We start from the raw sequence: 24,158 nt of genomic DNA, 5'->3' as shown, positions 1-24,158 counted from the left end.
AGAGGGTTAATTGAAGAGCAAAAACTGAATGTGCACGTACGCAACGTTCTCCTCGAAGATGAGTTTGAAGAAAATAAATTCGAAAGAGAAAGTGAAAAAAGTAGAAGAAAAATAAATTGTTGAAAAAAGGACGGAGGTAGGAATGTAGGAAAGACTCGTATTTGGTAACATGATTGATTTTTATTACACCTTTTTTCAGTGGTTAGAACTAAATAACATAAACGCATATTCTTATTAATTCACCTTTGTTTATTATTACTCGTAATGTTACTATCGTATTAAGAGCTATATAACGATGAGGCGCGCCCCAAATTGTGTTTTTCATTGTTCTCTTCGCACTCTCGTAATTTAGTCTCTCGCATTCGCGAAAGCCAACGGAACGAAAAGAAACGTCGGGCGTATCTCTCTCGTACAACGCAGGAGGAGAAAAGCCCGAATTTCTTTTTCCGTTTTTGGCTCAGTTTATTCGCTTCTAAGCTCAACTCTAAATTTGGCTTCAGTAAACGAAGCCGCGAAACCTGCTCGACCCCTGAAACAAAGTTCTCCTCTACTTCTTCCTTGACTCATTTTTTTTTGTTTTGTTGCAAAACATTCACGTTTTCCTCGCTTAGAACAATTCACTCTTCCTCGCTTGCCACTATTATTATTATTAGTATTAGTATCATTAGCATTATCACTATTATTATCGTTAGTATAATTCGAACGCACAGACCCACACGCGTAGCTTTGGTTTCAGGGGTCGAGAGAAGCAACGGAGAAAAGTAGGTCTCTGCACGTATTTTTCATTCTAAAACAAGATTCGAAGCCAGGCCCCTGTACGTGAGATTATCTCCTGGTACAAATTTCACGGCCGGGGCATGGTCTCGAACGTCTGTCATTTCGTGCGTGTATGTGTGTAATTGTTCGTGTCGTGTCTTGTTGGTGTCTCATGCGTGAGTGCACGTGTACCCGAAGAACAGTGTCGAGGCTTCTCCTCGGTGGTGAATCTGTGTGCCGCGTCATTCCTTAGAAACTAGGTTATTTTATTCTTTTATATATCAATACTTATATATATCTAACAACAATATATATAATATTATCATCGTCATCGTCATCGTCATCGTCTTCTGCTTCATCGTCATTGTTTTTTTTTCTTTTTAAATTGTTACATAATATATATTTATGTTCAACAACAAACTCGTTCGTGTTCCTGTACCAATGTTTTAGCCACTATGCACGCTACTTTATACAAGTTTTTTGTTTGTCTTTCCGGTATCTCTTGTCTTTTCACGGTATTGTTCGCGTTTTGCGGTTTTCTTTATTTGGTTGACTGTCGCGCGCTCGTGAACAAGCTTCGTGCGATATTTTCGGATACTTATAATATGTTTACATCGAAAAACGAAAAAAGGTTAGAGCGGTCTATCTTCGTCTATAAATATGTCGTAGGTAGTGTCTCTTTTAGCATAATTCAGTAACGTTGCTAAAATATTACAAATGACAGATGACACTTTCAGCAATATCGCTGGTATATTACTGCAGTTTAGGTGTTTTTAGGGTGGCCTTCGAGACACCACTACCGTAGGTCTGCTTCGTTTGCCCCATTGCACCGGAGATACCAGTGCATTAAGTAGCAATGACAAGACATACGAGTCTTGTTCCAACTTATTGTACCAGTTCATCATGCAGTGCAACAAGACCAAAGCAAATCTTCCGTCTCTTGATACTCGATAGCTCGCTCTCCCCCTCCCAACCACTCACTATCCATTCGAACGTTGCTTTCGCGTCGACACGATTATCAGTCCAATTTCTATTTTATTTTTTTTTTTTTTTTTTGGCAATCTAACATTTCTTCAATCCCACTTTTCTTCGTACACGGAAAATTCCTACTTTTTAAAGATTCTAATACCAAGTGTGCCCTCGTTTAAGACTTCTCACTAGTCGATTTAATGCGGTAAAATATTTGTATAAGAATAATAGGCATCGGTAGTATTGCTTCTCGGTTAGACGAAACTTTTGCAATTTGACGCGAGCGATCGTGTTGCTCGCGTTTATTGTTATCGTTATTATTATTATTATGATTATTATTATTAGAGAATTTTCCACATAGACCACGCAACCACTCATTATGGTCGAATTCACTGGAGCTGTAGTGGTCCTTCGCTGTTTGTCACGCAAAACTGATACCAATGTGCACGTGTGTGTGTGTGTGTGTGTATGTTGTTTATTCGATACAAACGAAATTTAGAAAAAAAAAATCCATGTCTTTTCCCCTCCTGTTTTCCTCCCTTCGTAACACTTAAAAGTGAAACGAGCGTGTTTTGTTTTGCGTTTAAACGAGTAGAGCAGCGCGCTTGGTATGATTGGTCGTCGTTCAAAAAATCGCACAAGTTCCCTCGAAACTGACGAAATATGTACTGGGATAAGTGGATCCCGATCGAGAAAAACTGTGCATACCGAGGATTTCCCGGTTCTATCATGATTTTTATCCCCTTACAGAATCGACACGGAAAATTCATCACCCTTTTTCGTTTCTCAACGCTCCCTTTCATCGCGTACAAAGCTGTAAGCACCCAATCAAATTTCCCTTCTGAATTTCAATTTAACCTACAAAACTCATTTTTTTTCTCAACGCTATTCCGTTAACAGCTAATCTGTGCATGTACATTTTCCTCATATATCGTATAATAATATAATAGTATATATTTATATAATAGGGACGGTGATCGCGCGTCATCACCGTCCTCGTAATCGATCAATAATCATAATAATAATAATAGTTTCTCAAAAATCGTAACAATATTTTGATTGAAATACATTACGTTACAATATTATTATTATTATCATTATCATTAGATCCTAATGCGTTGTGTCGTTGTCTCTGAATATAGTCATGTCGATATGAGAGAAGGAGAGAGAGAGAGAGAGAGAGAGATTACTATACAGATGGATAGACAGAGGGGTGGGTGGAAAAGTGAGATTTCGAGCGCTTTTCCAATTCGATAAATCTTCGAAGAAACGTTTGACTTTATGAACGTCGAATTTAATGCGCGCTAGAGGAGAAAAGAAAAAAGGAAAGCGCTTATCGAACTATCATAGCCGGGGGCTCCGTTTGCTCGTTTATCGAAAATCGAAGGAGCGCTGGATTTGAAAAGGGAAATCATTTTCCGTGATTAATCGCGGCTCGATCGATTATCGAATTCGCTCTCGCGAGTGGTCGGACAGTTGTTCTCGGGTTCCGAGGTAGGGGGGCTATATACATTCTTGGATGAAACGGTTCGGGACATTTAGCAATAGGCAAGGATCGAGAGAAGGGGATGTGGGTATGCTATAGGATTCAAAACGAAAAACCAAAGTTTTTCCGTCCTTTGACTTATTATACCGTTTCGTTTATACTTCGGCAGCTCAGCGCACTGCAATTTTTATCGACCCTTCACGCGACACGAAGTTCTACTTTTGTATACAAATTAATCTCCTTCGATACATACGCGATGCTTTCCTACTTCTCTCTCTCTCTCTCTTTTTTGTTCTTCACGTTTCTTCGTTTTATCTTGTATCTAACGCGCGTCTCGAGAGATGTTTTGGAAAAAAAATCAACCAGACCCTTCCAGGGCTCTTTTGCCAATTTCGATCGCGAGAGCTCGAATCTCGCACATTCCCTCTTAGCATGGAACCGTATTTTCCATCGCCTCGCGGAATAGAAAAACACGACTATCGGTGCATAGTCCAGTGAGTTATCCTTCTCGCCCCTCGGTCTCTTGCAAAAATCTCTCTTGATTTTATTCTACTTTCTCGCCCATTCTTTATTTTTTCCCCTTTTTAAAAGCATCGTTATTACGCTACGTAAGACTAATTGGAAATCCGATTAAGGCTGCTGTTAGTTTTAAACTGAATCTTTTCGACCGTATAGGATCCCGCCAGAAAGGACAGAGATGCGCTGCTATGTTTTTTTTTGTGGTAGATTTTGTCTTTTTTGTACAATATTTCACTTTTAATTTGAAACCTACAAAACAAGAATCGAGTAGGCTTAATTTTCGTTCGATATCACGTGCCACTTGCCGAGCTGAGGCTTAGGGTGGCTTTTAGAAGTAAAAGGGTAAGTAGTGAGGGGAAGGAGAAAAGAGAATGGAGAAAATTTCGCTGGGGTTTTTCAGCGAGTCCCGAGTGGGAGTTGCAGTCATACTCTGCGCAATCAGGAAAACCGGAGGTAGATCGTTAATAGTAGTAGTGGCGATAAACTCACTCACGCACGCATACATACACACACAGAGTGTATAGACAGTAGACTCTCGATAATCATCTCTATATAATATTCAAGAGGAGAAGAGACGATTGTGAAAATGAACGAAAGCTTTCCTCCATATTCATTCGCCTCTTCATTTCTTTGTCCATTATATTTGACGTGGATTCCTTTCAATTACTTGCCATCGAGACACTACCCTGTTTCTTAGTAATAGCAGATTGCGATATTTAACTCCCTGAACAGCTTCCATCGAAACGGATATAAACTTTGGTCATCGAGTATCTGTACAGCTATCTTTTCGGATGAAAATTTCGTCAAAGAAAACGGATTATTGCGACAAAATGAAGCTTTGCCTCGTGTTTAACCCCTTAACACTACAGTTAAAGCCCGAGTCACAATCGAGCTCGCTAAACTTGCTAATTTGCGCGGTTCAATTATCGGGTAACTCGATTTTAGAATTTTTTGTATATAATGCTAATCATTAAAATAGGCTTGTATGTATGATTCGAAATTTTATGTGTTTAAATATATATATTATAAAAATTAATTTCTATATAATGACAAAACTGTTATTTGTTTATAACTATCTTTGACAAAAAAATCGTACTTTTTGGGGTTAAAGAGACAAAGAGTCATAACAGACCAGTGCTGACATATTCTTCCACTACTATTAACGGTTTAAATATGTGATTTCATTTTGTCATTTCATCGTAAGCCTCGCGATGGTTAGTGAAAAAACGAGGTTCTCGAAAGAATCGACGATCAACAAGATCACATTCAAGGGTTGATTTCAGCTGGGCTAAACGTTTGCGTTGAAACGCATTATTTTAATTATTATATTTTTAGCAGATTATTCATAGTTCGTAGTTAAATGTGCCAAGAGCTTGACTATCGACACACATTTAGTGGTCGAATCGAACATCTCAACCAGAACGATCGACAGACAACCTGTTAAGCAATTCTGCAGATTAGAGAGGATATTATTCGTCACTGTTTTGCTCGCCTCTTTCGAGTCAGCATTTTCATTCTTCATCGACAGTTTATATTCTCTATTATTATTATTCCGAATAAGATTTAACGTTTTTTTAACCAGTCATTGCTATTCCATTATCAAAATTCCCGACGATTGGACGTTGCTAGTTACCAAAATTGTATTGAGATAAAAAACAACGAAGAAGCAACAAAAATGTGCTTTCCGTAAATGTGGAATAAGACCTCGTATCATCAGCATTCGTTTTGCCCTATCAGCGAAATATTTTACACCAAAAAGTCTGCAATTTATTTAATAATGAGTATGTAGATGGTTTGATGGAAATAATAAATGTTTTTTGAATATCCAAATTACTACACGATATTCTTTATATCTTGCTCCGTGCAGAATCCTTTTTTAAGGAAGTACATGGCTTTCGTGAAACTTCCGCTTTCTGGGAAAATGAAAACGAGCGCGCGCGTTTGATTGAACGCATAAGATCGACGCTCTTGTTTGAATAGCTCGCGCTTTTGGTGCAATTGAACTTGAAAGAAGATGAAATTAGCTCGACGCCCTTATAATTCTATTGTTCCATATCACCTTTTCATACTTTCTCTCCTTTTTACTTTAACGCGATCAATAACTTCCGCCCTTCGTTCAAGCTTCGACCAGGAAGCAACGACAGGCAAATCATCCGTATAATTTTGTATAGTTTATTTAGACTTTCAATTCGTTTATTTCTTAACTACAGCTTCATCGCCAAATGAAAAAATGTTTTTCGCCTCTTCACATCTTGGCTTCATTGTAAATTTCATATTTTTGTGAATATACTGTCACGCTGCAGCGTATTCAACACAAAACGCATTCTTCATCAAAGATTCATTTATCCTCTCTACGTTGGGAGATTTTCTGGATTTTTTGTTGTGGCTTATTATTTATTTCACGAACCGTGCCGCGTCATTTGAATAGCATTTTGATGTAGGTGTAATATGTGTGTCATGTGACGACCATATACCAGAGTTATAGTTTCAATAATGGATCGCGTAAAACGTCAAGTGGAATAAAAACTCGTCGGTTGATCGTGGCCTGCTAATCCAAATTTCATCGATATTGAGTTTTCAAGCATGCAGAAAAAGACGAGGATAGAGTTTTATGCGGTATTGAATAGTGGATGAAAGTCAGTTAGGCGGAAAGTTTGTCAGTTAATGTCTGCACAGTGATCGCAAAAAGTTTACTCCGTTGTACAACACGACATACTATAATATAATATATGTATGTGAATATAGAGAACATTTTGTTGTACATTTTGTACCATCCAACGTCCAATTTTTATTTAAAAAAATTGAAGCTTTCTTTTCTTTGTTTCATAAGCCGATCAGTCTGCCTTTTTGCATTCGGAATATTTAAAAATTTATAGGTACGCGTGTACTAACGTCACTGATTTACGTCACTGTGACAACATATAATTTACCCGAGTGGCATTTAAACATTAGCAAAAACTCGGAGAAGTTATTTCGCGCTTTATTGTTAGGAAAGTCGTGTTATTTATATGTTGCAATTATTATAGAAACAACAACGACATACGACATCAACCAGCAGCGATATTAGCAGTGATTTTTAGTTTAGAGTATAGTATAGTTATTTATCAGTTTGTTTCTTGGCAAATTTTAGAAATTTTTTCTGACAGAACGAGTAAGTGTAGACATATACCTAGAGTGTGCTACGTTTTAAGAGGGAAGTACGCTTAAGCCTGTACAATAATTACAATACACGATTATAAAGAGATCAGCTAAGTAGATTGGAAAGAGAAGTGTATAGTTGTGTATATTCACTGAAATTTTCGACAAGCACGAGAAATCGTTGAGATCTAAAAAAAATGTTCGACCAGGGAGATAGAGAGAGAAAGTGAGAAGGAAAAGTAAGAAAGAGAATCAGAGAAAAGCGTAAAAGAAAAGAGATTCGTGGAGAGAGAAGGAAGGGACAGAAGACTCTACACTTAAAGCATGGGTACAACCATGGAAACAATGAAGATTTTACCCCTGGGAAATTATTCTTCGCGATGCGTCGAAATACCTGTTTCATCCACTTTTGATTTATTACCAGATTAGAGTGAAGAAAGGAAGTAGCTATAAGTGAGCGAACCAAACAAGTAAGCACTGCTTTTACCTCGCAAACAATACTTCCTCCCAGCAATCGTTTTCTTTTTTTTCGTTCTATTTATTCACTATTAAAAAAGGCGCTATAGACCTCTTATTACGCCATTCAGCCGGAATGACAATCTTTGATGATCTTCACTCGTTTCAAGAATTACCCCTCTCATCCCTTACAACGGTATCAAAATGACATGAAATTTGTTCTAAAACTGGAGCTTTTTACGTTCAGCGTTGACGAGCGAGAAATTACGATGAACATTGTTTTTTACTTGTGCGACCCGGGGATAGCACGGGATTTTTATGAAAACAGCGGCTGTTATTGTCATTGGGTCGTCAGCTAAGTTTTCAGGAATATGTCTAAAATTCCCACAACTGCAGTGTTTTCTTCGAAAAATTTACTTGGTAATTCAGTTTTCACTTGGATAGACCGTATAAATAATGTTTCATTTTACGCATCTCCCGTCTAAAGCTGAGGTTTTTAATGGTTCCGGAAAACCCAACAATCTTACCCCCCCCCCCCCCCCCCCCCACTCTACTCCCCAGCACAACGCCGTTAAATTTCTCGCTTGGATCTCGCAAAGGGTTGTCTCAACTTTTTCATTTCTCCTTTTCTGTGTCGACGAAATTTTCTTTATGCCGGCAGATGAACGATCGTTTCGTGCTTGATCGAAAATTTTCCAATCACATTTATGTATCGCTTTTAGTACCGTTTACCACGAGAGGTATTCGCTATAGCCTGAAGCTACAGCTCGATTGAGACAAGACTATTATAGTTTTATGCTACTTTGGAACGGTATTAAAGCGGGACATAAATAATCTGCTTTCCTTTTTTATTTATTTGTGTTGTGTGAGATTTTGTACGTGTGTGTATATATAATATGTGTATGTGTGTATATTTTTCCGCGTGACACGAATTGCGATAGCAAATATCATTAAGAGCGCATGCACATTTAATGCTGATTACATCGAAAATTGTAAATCTCCGAGAGAGAGAGAGAGAGAGAGAGAGAGAAAGAGAGAGAAAGAGAAAGTGAAAGAGGGGTGGGGGTGGGGCTGGAGAGGTGTAGAGAAAGAAAGTGAAACTGGAAAGTATATAAGGAGAAAGAAATAACGACAGAGAGAACAATGAAAATATAGAAACGTTGAAAAGAGGTGTAGTGTGTCAAACACAGGGGCTTTTTAAATCATCTAAAAAACTATATATTATAATATATTATAGTACGTCACTCTCTACTAGAACTTAAGCGGCTCAGAGTTAAAGGATTGGAAGCTGCGCAGCTTCTAATTCCGCTTGTTTCTTTTTTCTATTGCATTCACAAGTAGACCTGCACTTTTATGACGTTCTCTTTGAATCATCTTACATAGAGAAAAATATATATACAATTATATAATATATATATATATAAAGTAACTACGGCATCTTGTTATAGTTACATACAATCTGGTTTCTTGTTTACGACTACTCAATTATAATGTTATATAATCAATTATAATCGCACAGACGATCGCGCCAAAAATAGCGTAAAGTATAACTGCAAAATATTGTTACTATTATGCATCATATACTTTCCATATCTGAATATTGGTTTGTATGTATGTAAGTATAGTATATATGTACTATATATATATATATATATGAATATATATAGTATTATGTATACGATTTTCTTTAGTTGCATAGGTACACATTTATCTTCATCACCGCAGAGACAAGCTAATCTGCATTTAATGTATATGTTTTCATACTATTGTTTTCGATATTAGCCGATTGATATCGTCGCTATAGTTCTATGTTTTTTTTATTTACTATATACGATTTGGATGTATTTTGAAATGTAAGTACACTCGTGCAATCTTCCATGGTACGATTTTTTCCTGTCCATTTTACCCTCCGACTGTCTACGAGTAACCGTGGCGAAAGCAAATCATGTAATTTATTCCCAAAAGCAATTTAAGTAGTATGTTTATCATGCAAACAGATCTTATGATACTGGTGGTTGCTTATTAGAGAAATGTTCGTTTCTCGTGTACTTAGTTGACAAAATACTAGCCAAAGCGATAATCATATCGAATAAGGTACATCGAAAAATTGATAAGAGAACGGCACGCGTTTCATCGCCTGAATAAATATATATATATATATATGTATATTTATATTTTTGTTTATTTATATAATCTTGGGTTAATTGCGTAATTGACTTGAAGTATATCGTAGTGGATAAATCTTTTAATCTGTAGGATAATGGATTTTGTCTTTTTCCTCGTGGACGCGGGAGAGGGTGTACGATAAGGAGAGAGGAAAAGAGTAGAGGGAGAAAGAGAGAGAGAGAGAGAGAGAGAGAGAGAGAGAGAGAGTGAGATAAAGTGAGATATAGAGATGAGAATGGGATGGGGAGGTGGGTAAATGGGAAAGATCCAAATTTTAGTGTCTGTAGAATTGGGAAAGTCCAAACGAGACTCTCCAGGTACGTTTAAAGCATTTCCATCTAATAGATATCTTACACATACACCATAAATGATCAGAGTGATCTTATACAGAGAGAAAGAGCCCCTTCGTCGCAATGATAAACAGATCTTCGAAAGTTATTTATCCCTCGCTCGATAACAAAATATATTTATACACATTTACACATATTTGATTTGCATTTAATAACCATCCAGCTCCGTTTGAATTTATCGCTCGACAGTTCTGTGCAATGTTCCATCTGTAAATTTTCACTGCAAATCGTTTATTCAAGTTGTCGACATTTCTACTCTTTGATCCTATTCACGATTAAACGTGATAAAGGCATGATTCTCCCTTTGTCCACCTAAATTGTTCCAGTCGAATTTTTCGAAGGTTCAATTTGCAGTAAAAATCGAACAATTTTTTTGTTTCAAGAATATATACGTGACAATTAATCGACGATGCTCTATTGTGGTCTTGGTGTTTCGGAAAACTTTCGAAGATCGAGGGTGGATTTTTATCTTGGACGAGAGGAAATTGCAACGAAGATCAGTCACAACATCGATATTGACGAACAAGAAAGGCAAAAAGTTCATGCATGCATCAAGACACGAGAAAAGATTGCACACGTCGTTCGACCAAAATTACTGAGTTCTTTTTTTCCCTTTTCATGAACGCACAGCAATTCTATACAATCCCTAAGTAAGGTGAAGTTTGCCCATATCCATATAGTATAATAGCGTATAGAACTTTTAGCATAACCCCACGCCGAATGGTTGAAAAATAATTGACTATTTCGCAATGATAATTAATCGTTTGCCGTTGGATATTTCATAAAATCCAGCAATGATCGATAAAACCATCGATACAAAAAGGAATTGTAATTGATGGGTTTGTTTGGTCATTTGGCGTTTATTTGTGCTTTGCGAGATAATTGAATGCTGCTAAGCGCTTCTCGTGGCAGTTTTCAAATCGCATTAGCGAAGGACCGACTGAGTCCGCTTGGATTAGGAGAGCGAGGCGAGTGAAATAGGGTAAAGGGTGGAATGAGAGAAGAATGATATAAAAAAAGAAGAGGGGGAGGGGAGGGGATAGAAAGAAAGAAATGGAATCCTAGGAACGGCAGGATCGGCACGTTGAGGATGAGCTTAAGCCCGAAGCCGAAGTTTTCGAGTGGCGCGAGCGAGTCTGGTATAAACTTCTCGGTTTGTTTTTCTTCCCGGGTACAAACAGTTGCCAAGTCCTGGAAAACGCGACGAGGTGGATGAGGAGGAGAGGAAAATCGAGAAAAGCGGGTTAGCCTCGCGCGATTCCATACTTTCTCTCATTCCCCACGCGATCAAAGTTTCTAGTCTCTCGAATCACCTGCACCAAAACTTAGCAGCATTTTTGAGTATCGATCAGCCCAAAGCTACTCATGTTTACACAATAGTGCTCGATCATGAAATATCTTACCGCAAACCAATCTTTATTGACATCAATTGTTTGAATTATATGTTATATATAAATATATTCTTTCAAGATTCTTTGATAGATATTTTGATATTATTTTATTAGCTTGTAGCAAAAATATTGCGGAAAATATTAAAATCAATTAGGTATGACAAATATGACGTATGATTGTAATTAATTACCGGCCATCCGGTAAATTCGGATAGGGGATGGGTGATTCAATCGTACAAGAGAACTCCAGTACCATTTTTCAGTCTAGCCATTTAATAAACGGTATAATTAAATATTGAGAACTCGCTGCTTTCGTATTGGCCAGGAATTGCTGGAACAATTCGTTGATCAAAAGAAAGCTTCAAATTGATATATTTCCATTAAAAAGCGTTACTCAAAAATGATATATAGGAGTTTCATTAGAGCCAGATTGGCAATTATTGAGCGCCATCTATATAGTATACTGTAATACGTGCATATATTTGTTAATTGGAGTGAGTTACGCTGAGAGATAAGCACGGAGAGACACAGATCGCTTAGAGAGATATCTTCAGATAAATAAATAACACGATTTGTCAGTTAGAAGAATAAAGAAGAGATGAGAAAGATGAACGATCCATTGAAAAGCGGCATGCACATTTCGCGTAGCGCAAATCGTTCGGAAAAAGGCCTTCCGACTTGTTTATTATTTCTTTATATATACGAGTGTATCGACAACTGATATTAATACAGCAAACCTGATATAGTCCTGTGTGAGATCGAGTACAGATTTAAATTTATTAGCTGATTAATAATCTGTGTTGTGAATTTGGCGATGGGCATAGAGTGTAAATGTAAATATAGTAGGTTATCTAATATGTTCTATATGATATACAGTATAATTATAGAATATATGGTGAGTTTTACGGCACGGCATTAGAGTGGTTCGATGCGAAGAAATGCCGTCAAATTGGGGAGGTATCGAGAGTGTTCGTGTCTTCCATCTGGCAAATAAATGAGAAAGAAGAAAGCTCGGTAGGAGGGTTCGGTTTTATTGGCTTGGGTGCCGAAAGAAGAAGCGTGCCCCGGAAGGTGCGAAGTATATCGTAAGATATATCAGTGTGCTGGGAGCCCGTGATAGTAGGAGCACTCGATAACGAGGATCGATATATAGAAAATAAAAAAATACACTTTTTTGTTATCTTATCGCAGCATATCCTAACGTACAGTTATTACATACTCTTCCTTCCTTTCCATCTTACTTTAATTACTTTTTTTTTCAATTTATTCATTTTATCCCATCTCACTCGCGCCTGGCTACCCTAAATGCCCTATACACGCGCACGCACATGTACCCCAATCTTCCATAAATTCTTCAGTCTCCTAAAAAGATCTTCGACTCATTTTTCACTCTCCCTTTCAAAACGCATCGCGTGCAATTACATAATACAATTTTATATTACATAATTATTATGTCTTTGGTAAATAATAACTTTGCAGGAGTACGGGAGAATTTACGGAGACCATTAATGTGGATCTATACACTTATCAATGGATTTAATTTAATATAAAGAACCATCAGTGTTCGAGACAATCGAACTTGACGCAGAATTTTTAACGCATTCACGCTTGTGCTTATCGTGCACGTGCGTGCACGATTCGCCGCGTAAGTCGTATCACATTTTTCTTATACTCATTTCCAGTCGACCGGTTATAGTTTTCCATTCCAATCACTCGCAGCGATAAGTTCAACCTGTTTGGCCGCCGTTCTTTACACCAAAGGTCATTGACCCACTCTTTTTATGAAATTCGATGCGATCTACGATCTCCGGCCAAGAATTCGCTGAAAAGCTGACGCGATCCAACGACACGAAAACAGATGTTTTCCGTCGTTGATAAAATTAATTAGACGGCTGATTCATTAACGAGCCGATCTTTACTTTCGCTTGGCGATCGCAGGCCATTTCGGAGCACCGGTGGGGCATGATTTATCGCGTAACCGCATTACATAATCTCGCAAACACGCACGTACACACGTATACACGCCAGAGCGGCCCAGTTGATTCACGTTTAATCGAGACGTTCCGCTGGTTCGTCTCCATCGGGACCACCACGAGGGAGCGCCAAAGCTTGATTTTACCACTAGGTCATAGCTTTGTTTCCCTTGATTCTCGAAGCTCGTCATTTTTTTTTAATCACAGCTTCGATCGTCCGTCCATGTGCACGTGTCTTTTTCCCCTGTACAATCCCTATATAGAGGATGCTAAGAAGCTCATTTTTGCAATTTGATTCCGTCCCGAGCGTAGCATAATCGCGTTAAATTGTCAATCTTTTGGCGAGTATAAAAATCGGTTTGGAAAATCTCTTTCAACGGAATTCGAGAGATTTTGGTTGTTTTTGTTCGTTTGAGCAGTTAATCCATATCGATGTAAAAGGCCAAAGGGGAGAGAAAGAAGGAGAACGTGGATGGGTGGGGTGAGAGTTAATCGGGCCACTCGTGTCGACAGGGTAGAGATCCTTCCGCTACGTAAAAGGCATCCACTATTTGCCAGCCTGTGGTCGATACCATAAACGTCCTCGATCCTTAACGCATCCTTATCCTACGTTAAATCGGATCTCGCAAAAGGTTCCAAACGCGCAAAGGATCTCTCGCGTCAATCCATCAGTATCATCGACTGTTGCTTTGTTCCTTCTCTTATATTAAAATTACACCTGACGTTGAAACATTCTGGATCATTAATCTCTCTTTCACGAGTTACCAGCGCTTCGCTATATAAATACAATACAGTGCGGAATTTGAATGCAACCTGTGATTTTCGTAAAAACCGTGCAGAGAGATTGGGAAAAGTGTTTATTTTTTATTTACATATCAATTAAAATTCAGTACTGCTCGTTTGGAGCATGGCGAGCTATTCAGCGGCTGGTAACACGAACCTGCCTTGTTTAAAATTAGTGTTATACAAAGAGATAGAGAACAAGGCTAATTTGGAGAATTTTGCGTGTTTCGGATTACACAGCGAATGAACCGACGGACTGACGGACGGACGACAAGTTTCTTTGGTATTCCTCTGTTTCTTCTCTCACCAGTTTTCATTGCTGGTGTTACGACCAACTATTATAGCATTTCGTCCACGTTCTCAACCAACTCTTTCACACTTTGTGGCCCTTGGATTCTCGATTAAGCTTGTTCGCTAAATACAAATACTTACTAATATTACTTCCCTCGCTACTCGTTATTATTGCAACAGCTGTCGCACGAAATCTAGCAGCTACGTAACTCCGCTATCGGTATTATACCGCTATTCGAAAATTTTCTAGAAACTTATAAGCTAGGTGTACGTCTCTCTCCTTTCTTCCGCATTCGTTTTCTGTCTCTCCAGCGTGGTTTTTCCTCGTTGTTGCTGCGTGTTCTATGCATTTTCTCGTCTTGGTTTCGTGTTGATCTTCATGATGCAAGCGAGACATAGAGGGAGGGAGAGAGGGGGGGGGGGAGAGAGAGAGAGAGAGAGAGAGAGAGGGAGAAGAGGTATTGAGTGAAGAAGTGGAGGGAGAGTCACAGGAGACGAGAGAAGGGAATGAAACGGGAATGGCTTAAAAAGAAAGTGGAGGTGGAGGAGACCTTTCTCTCACTATATATATATATCTCTCAGATATCCGTTACTTGAAAATTTTTCAACGATCCGATCTTCCACAAAGACCTCTGTTTTTCCCCTCATTGCCCGCTTTCCAGTCAAGATGCCACAAGGCAATCTATGATCTCTTCACAATTACTCCATTTTTCTTTTCACATTTTCTCCTCAATACCCAACTACGAAATAGAAACAAAAGGTTTATCAGATTTGGTATTCTCGTTTGTAGATCGTCTTCAGCACATTTCGTTTCCCCCTCTTAGACACATTTTTGCCATCTCTCGATTATTTCACAAGCATCCAATTTACTCGATCGTCGTATGTATTATTTCACGAAAAAATATACAACGTTATTTTCAACACTCGTCGATGGACATCCCAATACGTAAAGTTATACCATTTGGGAACTTCGTTATTTTTCCAGTAACAATATTAGAATCCTCATTATCAGTTTTCAACACTCGTCGATGGATCCCTATATGTAAAGTTATACCACTTGGTATCTTCGTTACTTTCCTAGTTGAACTCCATCATCATTATATAATCAGCTTTCAACAGTTGTCGATGGATGCCTATATGTAATGTTATACCACTTGATAGCTTTGTTACTCTCCCAGTTGGATTCCATCATCGTCATCGTGGGTTTTTAACAGTCGTCGATAGATTCTGTACGTAATGTTGTATCACTTTGGTTGCTTCGTTATTTTTCTAATTGAAATATCCGAGTGTATATTGGCCAAGCGTCAGTGTTTGATTAATGGTTGTGTTTAACACGCTTCTCTAGTGAGCGATAGGAGGTATTCGAGGTGATTCGTGGATAGTGGAATTAACGAATTTGGAGCAGTTTGGTCTGTGATAAGGTGAGTTCTGCGTTGTTTGAGATTGTTGAGATTGATGGTGCGACAGGCAGAAAACTAGCTCTAGGCTCTCTCGATCGTTGACGAATAAGAGACTGTTTTGGTTGGATGGTAGTGGTAGTAATAATGGCGTTGGTGGTGATTGGTGTGATGATCGGTGCGTGCACTCTTCCCTCTCCATCTCGTCACGTTGACGGGGCTCCAATTGTCTCTCTGCTCTCTGTTGATGTCGTGGATTCCTGAAGGCGGACGCGATCTCGGCGTTTCTCAATGTCGCCGCTCTCGTCGACCGCACGATGGATCAGGCTCATTGGACATTGCATCGATTTTCGAATTGCGTTTTGAGCTCGTTCACCTGTGTCTCTATTGTATTCTTCAGTTCTGCAACAAAAATTTCCCTTTTGTTTTCTTATAATTTTTACATAACAGCTGCTGGAAAATCATATCAAATTATTAATACCAGATAATAACTTTTGCTTCGAATTACAGATATTTCGATTTGTTTGTCAAAAGACTCTGCCATTCATAAACGTTAAAGATAGAAGATTATGTGCATCCATTATGCGAGTTTTTGGCAAACGTTGAGATTTTTTATTTTTTTGTTGCGAATTTAATCGAGAAAAATTCATGCGTTGTTAAATGATCGAAATACTTTATGACGTGACAACCGCACTGCACGCACTTTTATTAAGCCGGTATATTTCAAACATTTTTTTTTGGTCTCACAAATAGTAATAATATTTGTTGATAATAGACGAGCTGAATAAATTGTTTTACTGGCTTTGAGGATTTTATGTTTATTTTATATTTACAGTAATAAATGTTAATTTTTAAGACAGTTAATCGTAATAAAACGATAACAGGTAAGTTCAAAGTATAAGCTTCTTTGCAGAAGCTAATTGAATCTGCAGCTTCTGTCCACACACTGTTCATGTTATTATAGTAGATAATGAGTACAAGAAGTATTTGCAGATGAGAAAATGATTTGTAAATTTGTCAACAATAGATGATCTCTGTTTTGATAAAAAAATCTTTTATTTTTAATACCTAAATTTCCTAAATGTTATAATTTGTGTATAAATTTAATAATATAAGTGCAATTAGATTTGTTGTTACTTTTATCACCTGTAATAATTTTCTTCCGATAAGTTTCCAATAATTCTTTAAATATTTAAAGCTTAATTTGTTAATCGGTATTCCGCATTTTTTTATAATTTGCATCATAGCTATATATGTACTATTCTTTAATTTTTTAACTTGTAAATAGCTGAATCATATTATATATTAGGTATAGTACTCAGCTACTATACCTTGTATAAATATTTTTGCTTTGCAACCTCTAGCTGCTTTAACACCTCTTCGAAGACACGGACTCCTCCTTTTAACTATGAGCTCAACGGCTCGTCACTAATTTTTCCAAGTAACGACACTCATCTACATTGTCACTTTCTCATTTTCAGACATCACTTGGTCCAGATGCCTCTTCGCGTATCTCGTTACTTTAATTTAAAAAAGAAACTTGCCTCCTGTACTCTTACTATCTCGTTTGTCCCATTTCAATATTTTTGCATTACTTTTATTTGTTTTATCAATTGTTAATTAAATTTTTGTGTACTAATTGATTTAATGTCGAAAAATAATTCCAATTTTACTATTCTCCATTTGTTTGTTTTGACTACCAAGACAAGAGTATAGCATAATGATGAATACCACAAATGGCCTTCTTTTGCTCAATAATAAATCTTTCCTTCTTTAAGTCACATCTTCTTTTTTCAATTCTACGGCTTTGAACCAATCTTGAGCGGATTCTGCCTGGTATTCTTTGCAATTTTACTTCTTGTCCCGAGAGAAATGCTCACTGATCTGTCTGTCGCCATTATTTGTCAAATCAATGTTTCTACTCTTGTACAGATACTTTCCTTTTATTCTTAAAAACAGATCTCAGTATTCGCAATAAGAAAGCTTAGCACTGATCTACAAAAGAAAGAATCTCGTTTTTAAAGCAGTTGCTACATTAATAATCGTAAAGCTACACGACAAGAAAACATTGCTGTAAAATTTACTGCGTATCCAAAGCTCTTGTGTGACAAGTTTATATTTGAAGAAAAATGACTTATTTCCAATATAATAATTCCACAGAGTCATTTTTCTCGAATTAAAAAACCAATTTCAAGAGGAAAGTCATCGATAGAGTGGGAATTTACTTATAATATTTCTTTGTAAATGAAAGAAAATAATTTAATTAACAATTTGAAAACGTATATCAATCAACAGTGTATAAAAAATATATATAGTATCGAGAGACATGGTAGTGCTTCGGTGGCAAGTGCATATACCGCCGAGCGATACTTTGTAAGCTTATCGTATGTAGTAGATTATCATATTTGGGGTTTTTCCTTGTATTTTTTTTTTTTATAAAGAAATTCAATCGTCTTTAACAGCAGCTGATTCATGATTAATAGTTGGTTTGGAATAAAAAGTTACAGTTCAATCTAAATGTTAAATATTCTATACCTGTGTGCTTTCTATTTTTTATTAAAGGATTCATAGTGCACTGTGATATAAGACTGCATTTGACATATCAGTGAACTCACATATGCATACGCAGTATAGTACTGGTAGACAGGAATACAGCACAAATTATTCAATGGTTTCGCTGTCTATTTTCAGCATCGGCTATAACCCACACCACTTCCGATTTAATTTCCGAAATGTCAAAATCCGAAGATTACCGTATAAAGCTTTGTCATGTGAGGCGTTATTAAAATTCCATGGTTGTCAAACTTCGAAGCTTCCCAATTTCATTTGCCTTGTCTCAAATATTAAAACGTTAACGCAATTAAAGACGAACTTACTGGTAAAGTCGTCTTCATCCTCCGCCTCAGCTTCAGCCGCCAATTCCTCTGGGGTTTTCTTCTTGCGCATCAGAGGATTTGGCTCTTCTTGTGGAACTTCCTGTATTTCTTCTTTCTTCTTTATGTTATACTAAAATCAGAAGCAAATATAACATGACATTATCAAAGTTTACGATTCCAGAAATATATAATTATGACTGGGCACGCTTTAAAGTTATTTTTGGATTTCGTTGATGTCAGGATGTCGATGTCTGTTTGGAAAGGCTGATCATTTCGTATTTACCTATACCAATAGTTTTGTCTATTCGTTGAGTCAACAACGATTGAATGAGCTGTTGCGAGAGAATAATAGAGTATGCAACTGCAGTAACAATCATATCATATAATGTGTGGTTTCAAATGGAAATGTGATTAAGCAAATCATTGGAAACTGATATCATTTACAATGAGTCGATAAGTTGTGCGACCTTCAATCTATATAATTACAATTGACATTAAATATTCAACAATAATTATTTTATCCCAAAAATACTAGATAATCCACTTTTTAACACGAAACAAAATAAGGTTTACGAGTAATAAGATTTCATGGCTACCTCGAGTAATTAAATAATATTTTGAAAACATTTTTATGGATAAATTCATGGTAATTTACGATTGCGATAATTAAATTTGAGATCTAAGCCTGCTTTGAACTGCAATTAATTCTGCATTAAATTATACTGCCCTATTCTGCCTTAAAGCCTGCACCGGTGATAAACTGGTAAGGGATCCTTAAATTAAACGCGTTTGACCAAGCTCTATTGCTAAGGATTATGTGTACGTATTTACAAACTTTACGGATTATTCTCAGTATAATACAATTCACTCTTGCTATTTGTGCTGATGAAGTATGATAAAATATAACTTATGCTTGTAGCAATAACATTTATTGTTAATTAAAAACTTGTTCTGGTATATTGCGTTACAGCACTGGACACACTTTTTCTGTGCTATTTAGATTAAGATTGGTATAGTATATACTTGGCACATGCAAGTCTTCCCAACCATGCTTATACAAGACTTCTTTTTATACACAAGGTTTCTTTATACTTTCTTCTTATATTTTAATTTCTAGTGTTTTGAACACTTTCGAAATAAGTAATCAGAGCATTGAAACATAATAACATGTCACTCACGACTCTCCATTTTTAACAACTCATGTGGTAAATAATGAGATAGAAGAGCTTTCATATAAGAGAAAATTTTTTATGAAACATTTTTGGAAGAATAAATGGAAGGGGAGAGTGTGGCGATGACGTTAACAAGAGTAGCGTGCATGGGGAGTGTGGGTGATGACTGCACTAGGGCGGGAATAGTAGATAGGTAATGGTCTGCATTAGCCTAGGCTTTGTGCTTTGCACGTACTTGGAGAGACAATGGACTCGATGGCAGTACAAGTCACCACCCACGTCATTACTCCTATGAGCACCCTTGTTCACGCGTCCAAAATCGACCAGGGACTACAAGAGTCTTTATTAACATTCACTTTTTTATTGTTCACTCAAAAAATGAAAAATTACCTAAAAAAAAATATATATATATATTACAATATGTGTCATATAAAAATTTATTCATAGACCATATAATTGTTAGTATATCATACATTCTACGTTACATATAATATTACATAATATTCATAGATTTTAAATAAGTAAAATAAGTACGCACAAGGACTCAAGAGAAATTCATTAACAATCGAGCTTATCATTGAAGATTGTAGACAGTGGGAAAAAAGTAAATTGAAGAGCTACGTGTTGAAGAATCGCTTTCGGAAATTATGACTAATAATTCCATAGCTGAAGACAGAGACAATTCTTGAGTCCTTTTCAATCTCTTCCTTTCTTATTAAATAACCAGCACTTTGTAATATAAGTGGCTTTAATTTCGTTTAACGCGCATACCCTTAAGTACTTTCAGGATGGACGGTGAACGTCTTAAAAGGAGTCAGCCTGACTCTATTAGGAAGTCGCCATATTGAATGCAGGGACTCCCTACTAGAGTCAATTTGACCCCAGTTAAGTTTGATCTTCTCTCTTCTCTCTTCGCTCTTCACTCTTCACTCTTCTTTCTTCTATCTTCTTTGCAGATACGTCTGATTCTTCTTATTCTTCGTCATTCTCTCCCTTCACTTCTTTTCCTCCTCATTTTACATCTCCTTACCTTTTTAATCCTTGTTACTCATGTTAAACACGAAAACGATCAATTCAGGCGCATCTTAAACGTGACGTGAAAACTTCGCCTTCGTTTAAAGCCGAAGGTCGTATATCATCCCTAATCAATCAAGATATTAGCCTTAAAAGTAAAAACCTATCACGATGGATTAAACAGTGAACTAAATTAATAGTATACATATATAATTATAAACATTCCTATAAATAATTCAACCATAACAATTAACATGTATCTGTTGATATGCTACCTAGAAAATCTTTACTATTTTTTAATTAAAGAAGACGTTCTGTTTTTGATTTCCCTACACATACAGTATATTCCAATATATATTGTTTCATTGATTCGAGTTAAATTTTCTGCGAGACATCAGACTTTGCGTGCTTTATGAATTTGCGATATTGGAAAGCTGTCTATTTCCCCTCTTTCTTCCTCTCTATCTCTTTCTCTATCTCTCTCTCCTCCACTTTTTTTCCTTTCATCTGTTATCTCACACTCTCCATCCTCTATTCTTACGCCGCAACGGATCATTAGAGGCTCTCTTTCTCTCTCTCTTCTCCAGAACGATACGACGCGATAGGACGGAAGAAGGTTTTTGCATATCAGTTGTGTCGACAGGTCCACGTGCCAATATGTCTCTGGACGTTTTTTCCCGTTTCATTTTCATGACCTCATTCCTTTGAAGTCCTTTTGCCGTATGCGACTACTGAAACTTAATAAATAAATACTACTGGCTAAAATTAATTTCTTCCTAAAATGATTAAAAGTCAAGCGATTTTTTTAGTCAGCCATATCTTGTTATTGAATTTACTTTATACCTTTGTAGCTTTTACAATTTTAGATGAGTATCTTTTGATTTGATAAGGAAAATAAAAATAATAGATTTGCATAGAATTAAATTTAAGCTTTAAGGGCATTTTGTTATTTTTACATCTATAGCATTTGTGAATAATTCAACCCTCTAATCTCTCCTGTATTATATCTATGATCAATTATATTGATCGTTTTCTTAATTTTCTTTATTTTTATAACTTATTAGCCTTGTCAGGAAGTTTTTATCTTCTCTTTCTCTGTTATTTCATGTAAAATGAAAATCACCACTGTGCAAACCTTCGGGTAGCTTTATGGTCTAATGTGTAGAGGTAGACACGAGATTACGGAACATTTTTGCCTCGTGACTGCATAATAGTCGCGTGCATAACGTTAATCACCGCTCAACTCGATTAGTTTTGCCCTTTATACGAGAGAGCTATTTTCAAATGTACGAGATGTTTCTCACAAACTATTAATAATAATTCTCTCGACGGGGTAGAGTAGATTCATTCAGGTGATTACTGCTATCAAGAAACAGACTAATAACATCTTAAATGCGCACTTATCACTCCTTAACGTGCTCTGATCGATCACACTCTTAAGACTTGTTATTTGTCATTTTTCGTATTATCAAACAATCTATGTGTAAAGTATTAGTTAAAATTATGAAATTGGGTTCATACATCAACATATATTACCCTATAAATACACATTTTAATAAAAGAATATCTAAAAAATAATGATTAGAGTTACGGCAAACCTATATTTTTGCATTTATAAAGTGACACTTTCTAATTTAATCTACTCTATTCTTAAGAAAGTTAGTTTGGATTAGTTGCAGCTAAAATTAGTTAAATTTCAAAGATACTATTTGAGTTTCAATGACCCCTATCGCTATATTTGTTTTCCGTCAGAGCAACGTTCGACAGCGATCTTAAAGGTTTTATGCATTTTTATAGTAAAATAAAGTTTTGAGTTTAGAGAGGTAAGAAAAACATTGGCACTGAGTAGGAAGTTATGAAACGATAAGGGGACACGGGTGTATTGGTCGGGGGGATACGCACAGTTAGATGGAATAGGAGAGTAGAAATGTTAGGTGAGTGAATCGAACGGATATTAGGACAGTTTTGGGCGGTGAGATAACAGCGAAAAGTAGTCAAGGTGGCGAGAGAGAAAGCGAGACTGTCACGAGATTCGATAAAGTACATAATAAAATACAGCGGTGCTCTAGAACGACGATGTCGATGGGGATTGGTCACGACAACGAGCAATAATGTCGTTCCTACAGCAATTTTGCGAGGAGAGTAAGAGGCTGCGTGCCACCAAGCTGGAACCAAAGGGTTTGGGGGTGGGAAGCAAATGCCGAAGCGGAGATAGCGCCACGACTGTCTACTACACTATATAGAATGCATTCTTATCGGTCAAGAAGCAACTATATTGCTTCCAGCGAACACAGAATCGGCCGATTCTCCTCTCAGATCCCATAACCTTATTTATTAATTTTCGTATTCTCCAATATTTCGAAATAGATTGCTCGAATTCTCTTCCCTTCTATTCTCTTGCATCTAACTGCACGTGAACCCTTGTTCGAAAATTCCCATCTACGATCAAAATTGTTATTGAGAATTATATAACAATATTTATAACATAAATTATCTTGTAATGTTATGTTGTTTATTATGAATATTTTTCTGATTTAAATATTTTATCTGTAGAGCTAAACATGGCTAAAATTAATTGATATTATCTGGGTTGTATTATAATAATACAGTTTTAATAACAAGGACAACATTCTTAATTATTACAAGCACGTGCTGTCAGCAAAACCTGATAATATTGAAATTTATCTAAATCTCGGAGCGGGTGCACGATGAAAGCTTTTTTATATGATAGTGAAAGCAGCAAGTTACTTTGACTAACATTTTCATTCCATCATTAATTATTTACAGCAGCATAATGAGCTATTTGATTCTCGTTAAAAAATTTAATACCAACTTATATTTTTTGCAATTCGCTGATGGTGTTTTACTTGAAATATTCAAAGTTTCTGTTTTAAATCATAGGATAAATTTAAAAAAAAAATGAAAGAAGGGGTAAAGCTTAAGGTGAACCAGCATAATTTTACTTTTCATTCAAGCGAACCTACCCACACTTATTACAATTTTTTGTATTTAATATTTCTGTTAGGAAAAAGTGACAAACGATATTCGTTTCTTTTTACGACATTCGAACTGACCGTATTAGCTTTTGCCCGTAGCGTTTTCCTACTTTGAAATCGCAGCTGGATTATTTATGAGCGAGATGAGACTCGAGAATTTCTTTTTCGCTTATCTGCTGGGGATCTTGATATATTGCGGACTATCCTGTGCGATAAATCGCCCTATTTCATATTAGGATCCTCGACCCATACCGATACTCCAATTTTAGATTCGAACATCCATATTTCCATTCCAATATAGTATACAGATATTTGAGGACTTTAATTTCAATAATGCATGAGATTTATGCTCTTCTATGTTTCTTATTTATTTTTTGATTCCAGCTTTTTTCCTCCAATCTCAGTGCCTACTACCTGCGATTTTA

General features: G+C 36.6%; 1 protein-coding gene across 1 annotated transcript in view; it reads right to left on the bottom strand.

Moving 5' to 3' along the window:
* Window positions 1-228: 228 nt before the first annotated feature.
* The window catches only part of cpx (complexin), a 210,684-nt gene continuing 186,754 nt past the window's right edge, over window positions 229-24,158 (bottom strand). The window contains exons 4-5 of the mRNA XM_066726514.1: window positions 18,552-18,681; window positions 229-16,077 (exon numbers count right to left, since the gene is read on the bottom strand). Of these exons, the coding sequence (XP_066582611.1) occupies window positions 16,004-16,077; window positions 18,552-18,681 (204 nt within the window). The 3' untranslated portion in view covers window positions 229-16,003. The remainder of the gene's footprint in view (window positions 16,078-18,551; window positions 18,682-24,158) is intronic.

The sequence above is a fragment of the Prorops nasuta genome, unplaced genomic scaffold (genome assembly GCF_024137725.1).
Source record: "Prorops nasuta isolate Cenicafe-Biocafe unplaced genomic scaffold, Cenicafe_Pnas_1.2 PNAS00004, whole genome shotgun sequence".
NCBI lineage: Eukaryota > Metazoa > Arthropoda > Insecta > Hymenoptera > Bethylidae > Prorops > Prorops nasuta.
The sequence above is the reverse complement of the archived record's forward strand: the minus strand, read 5'-3'. Positions and strand labels throughout refer to the sequence as shown.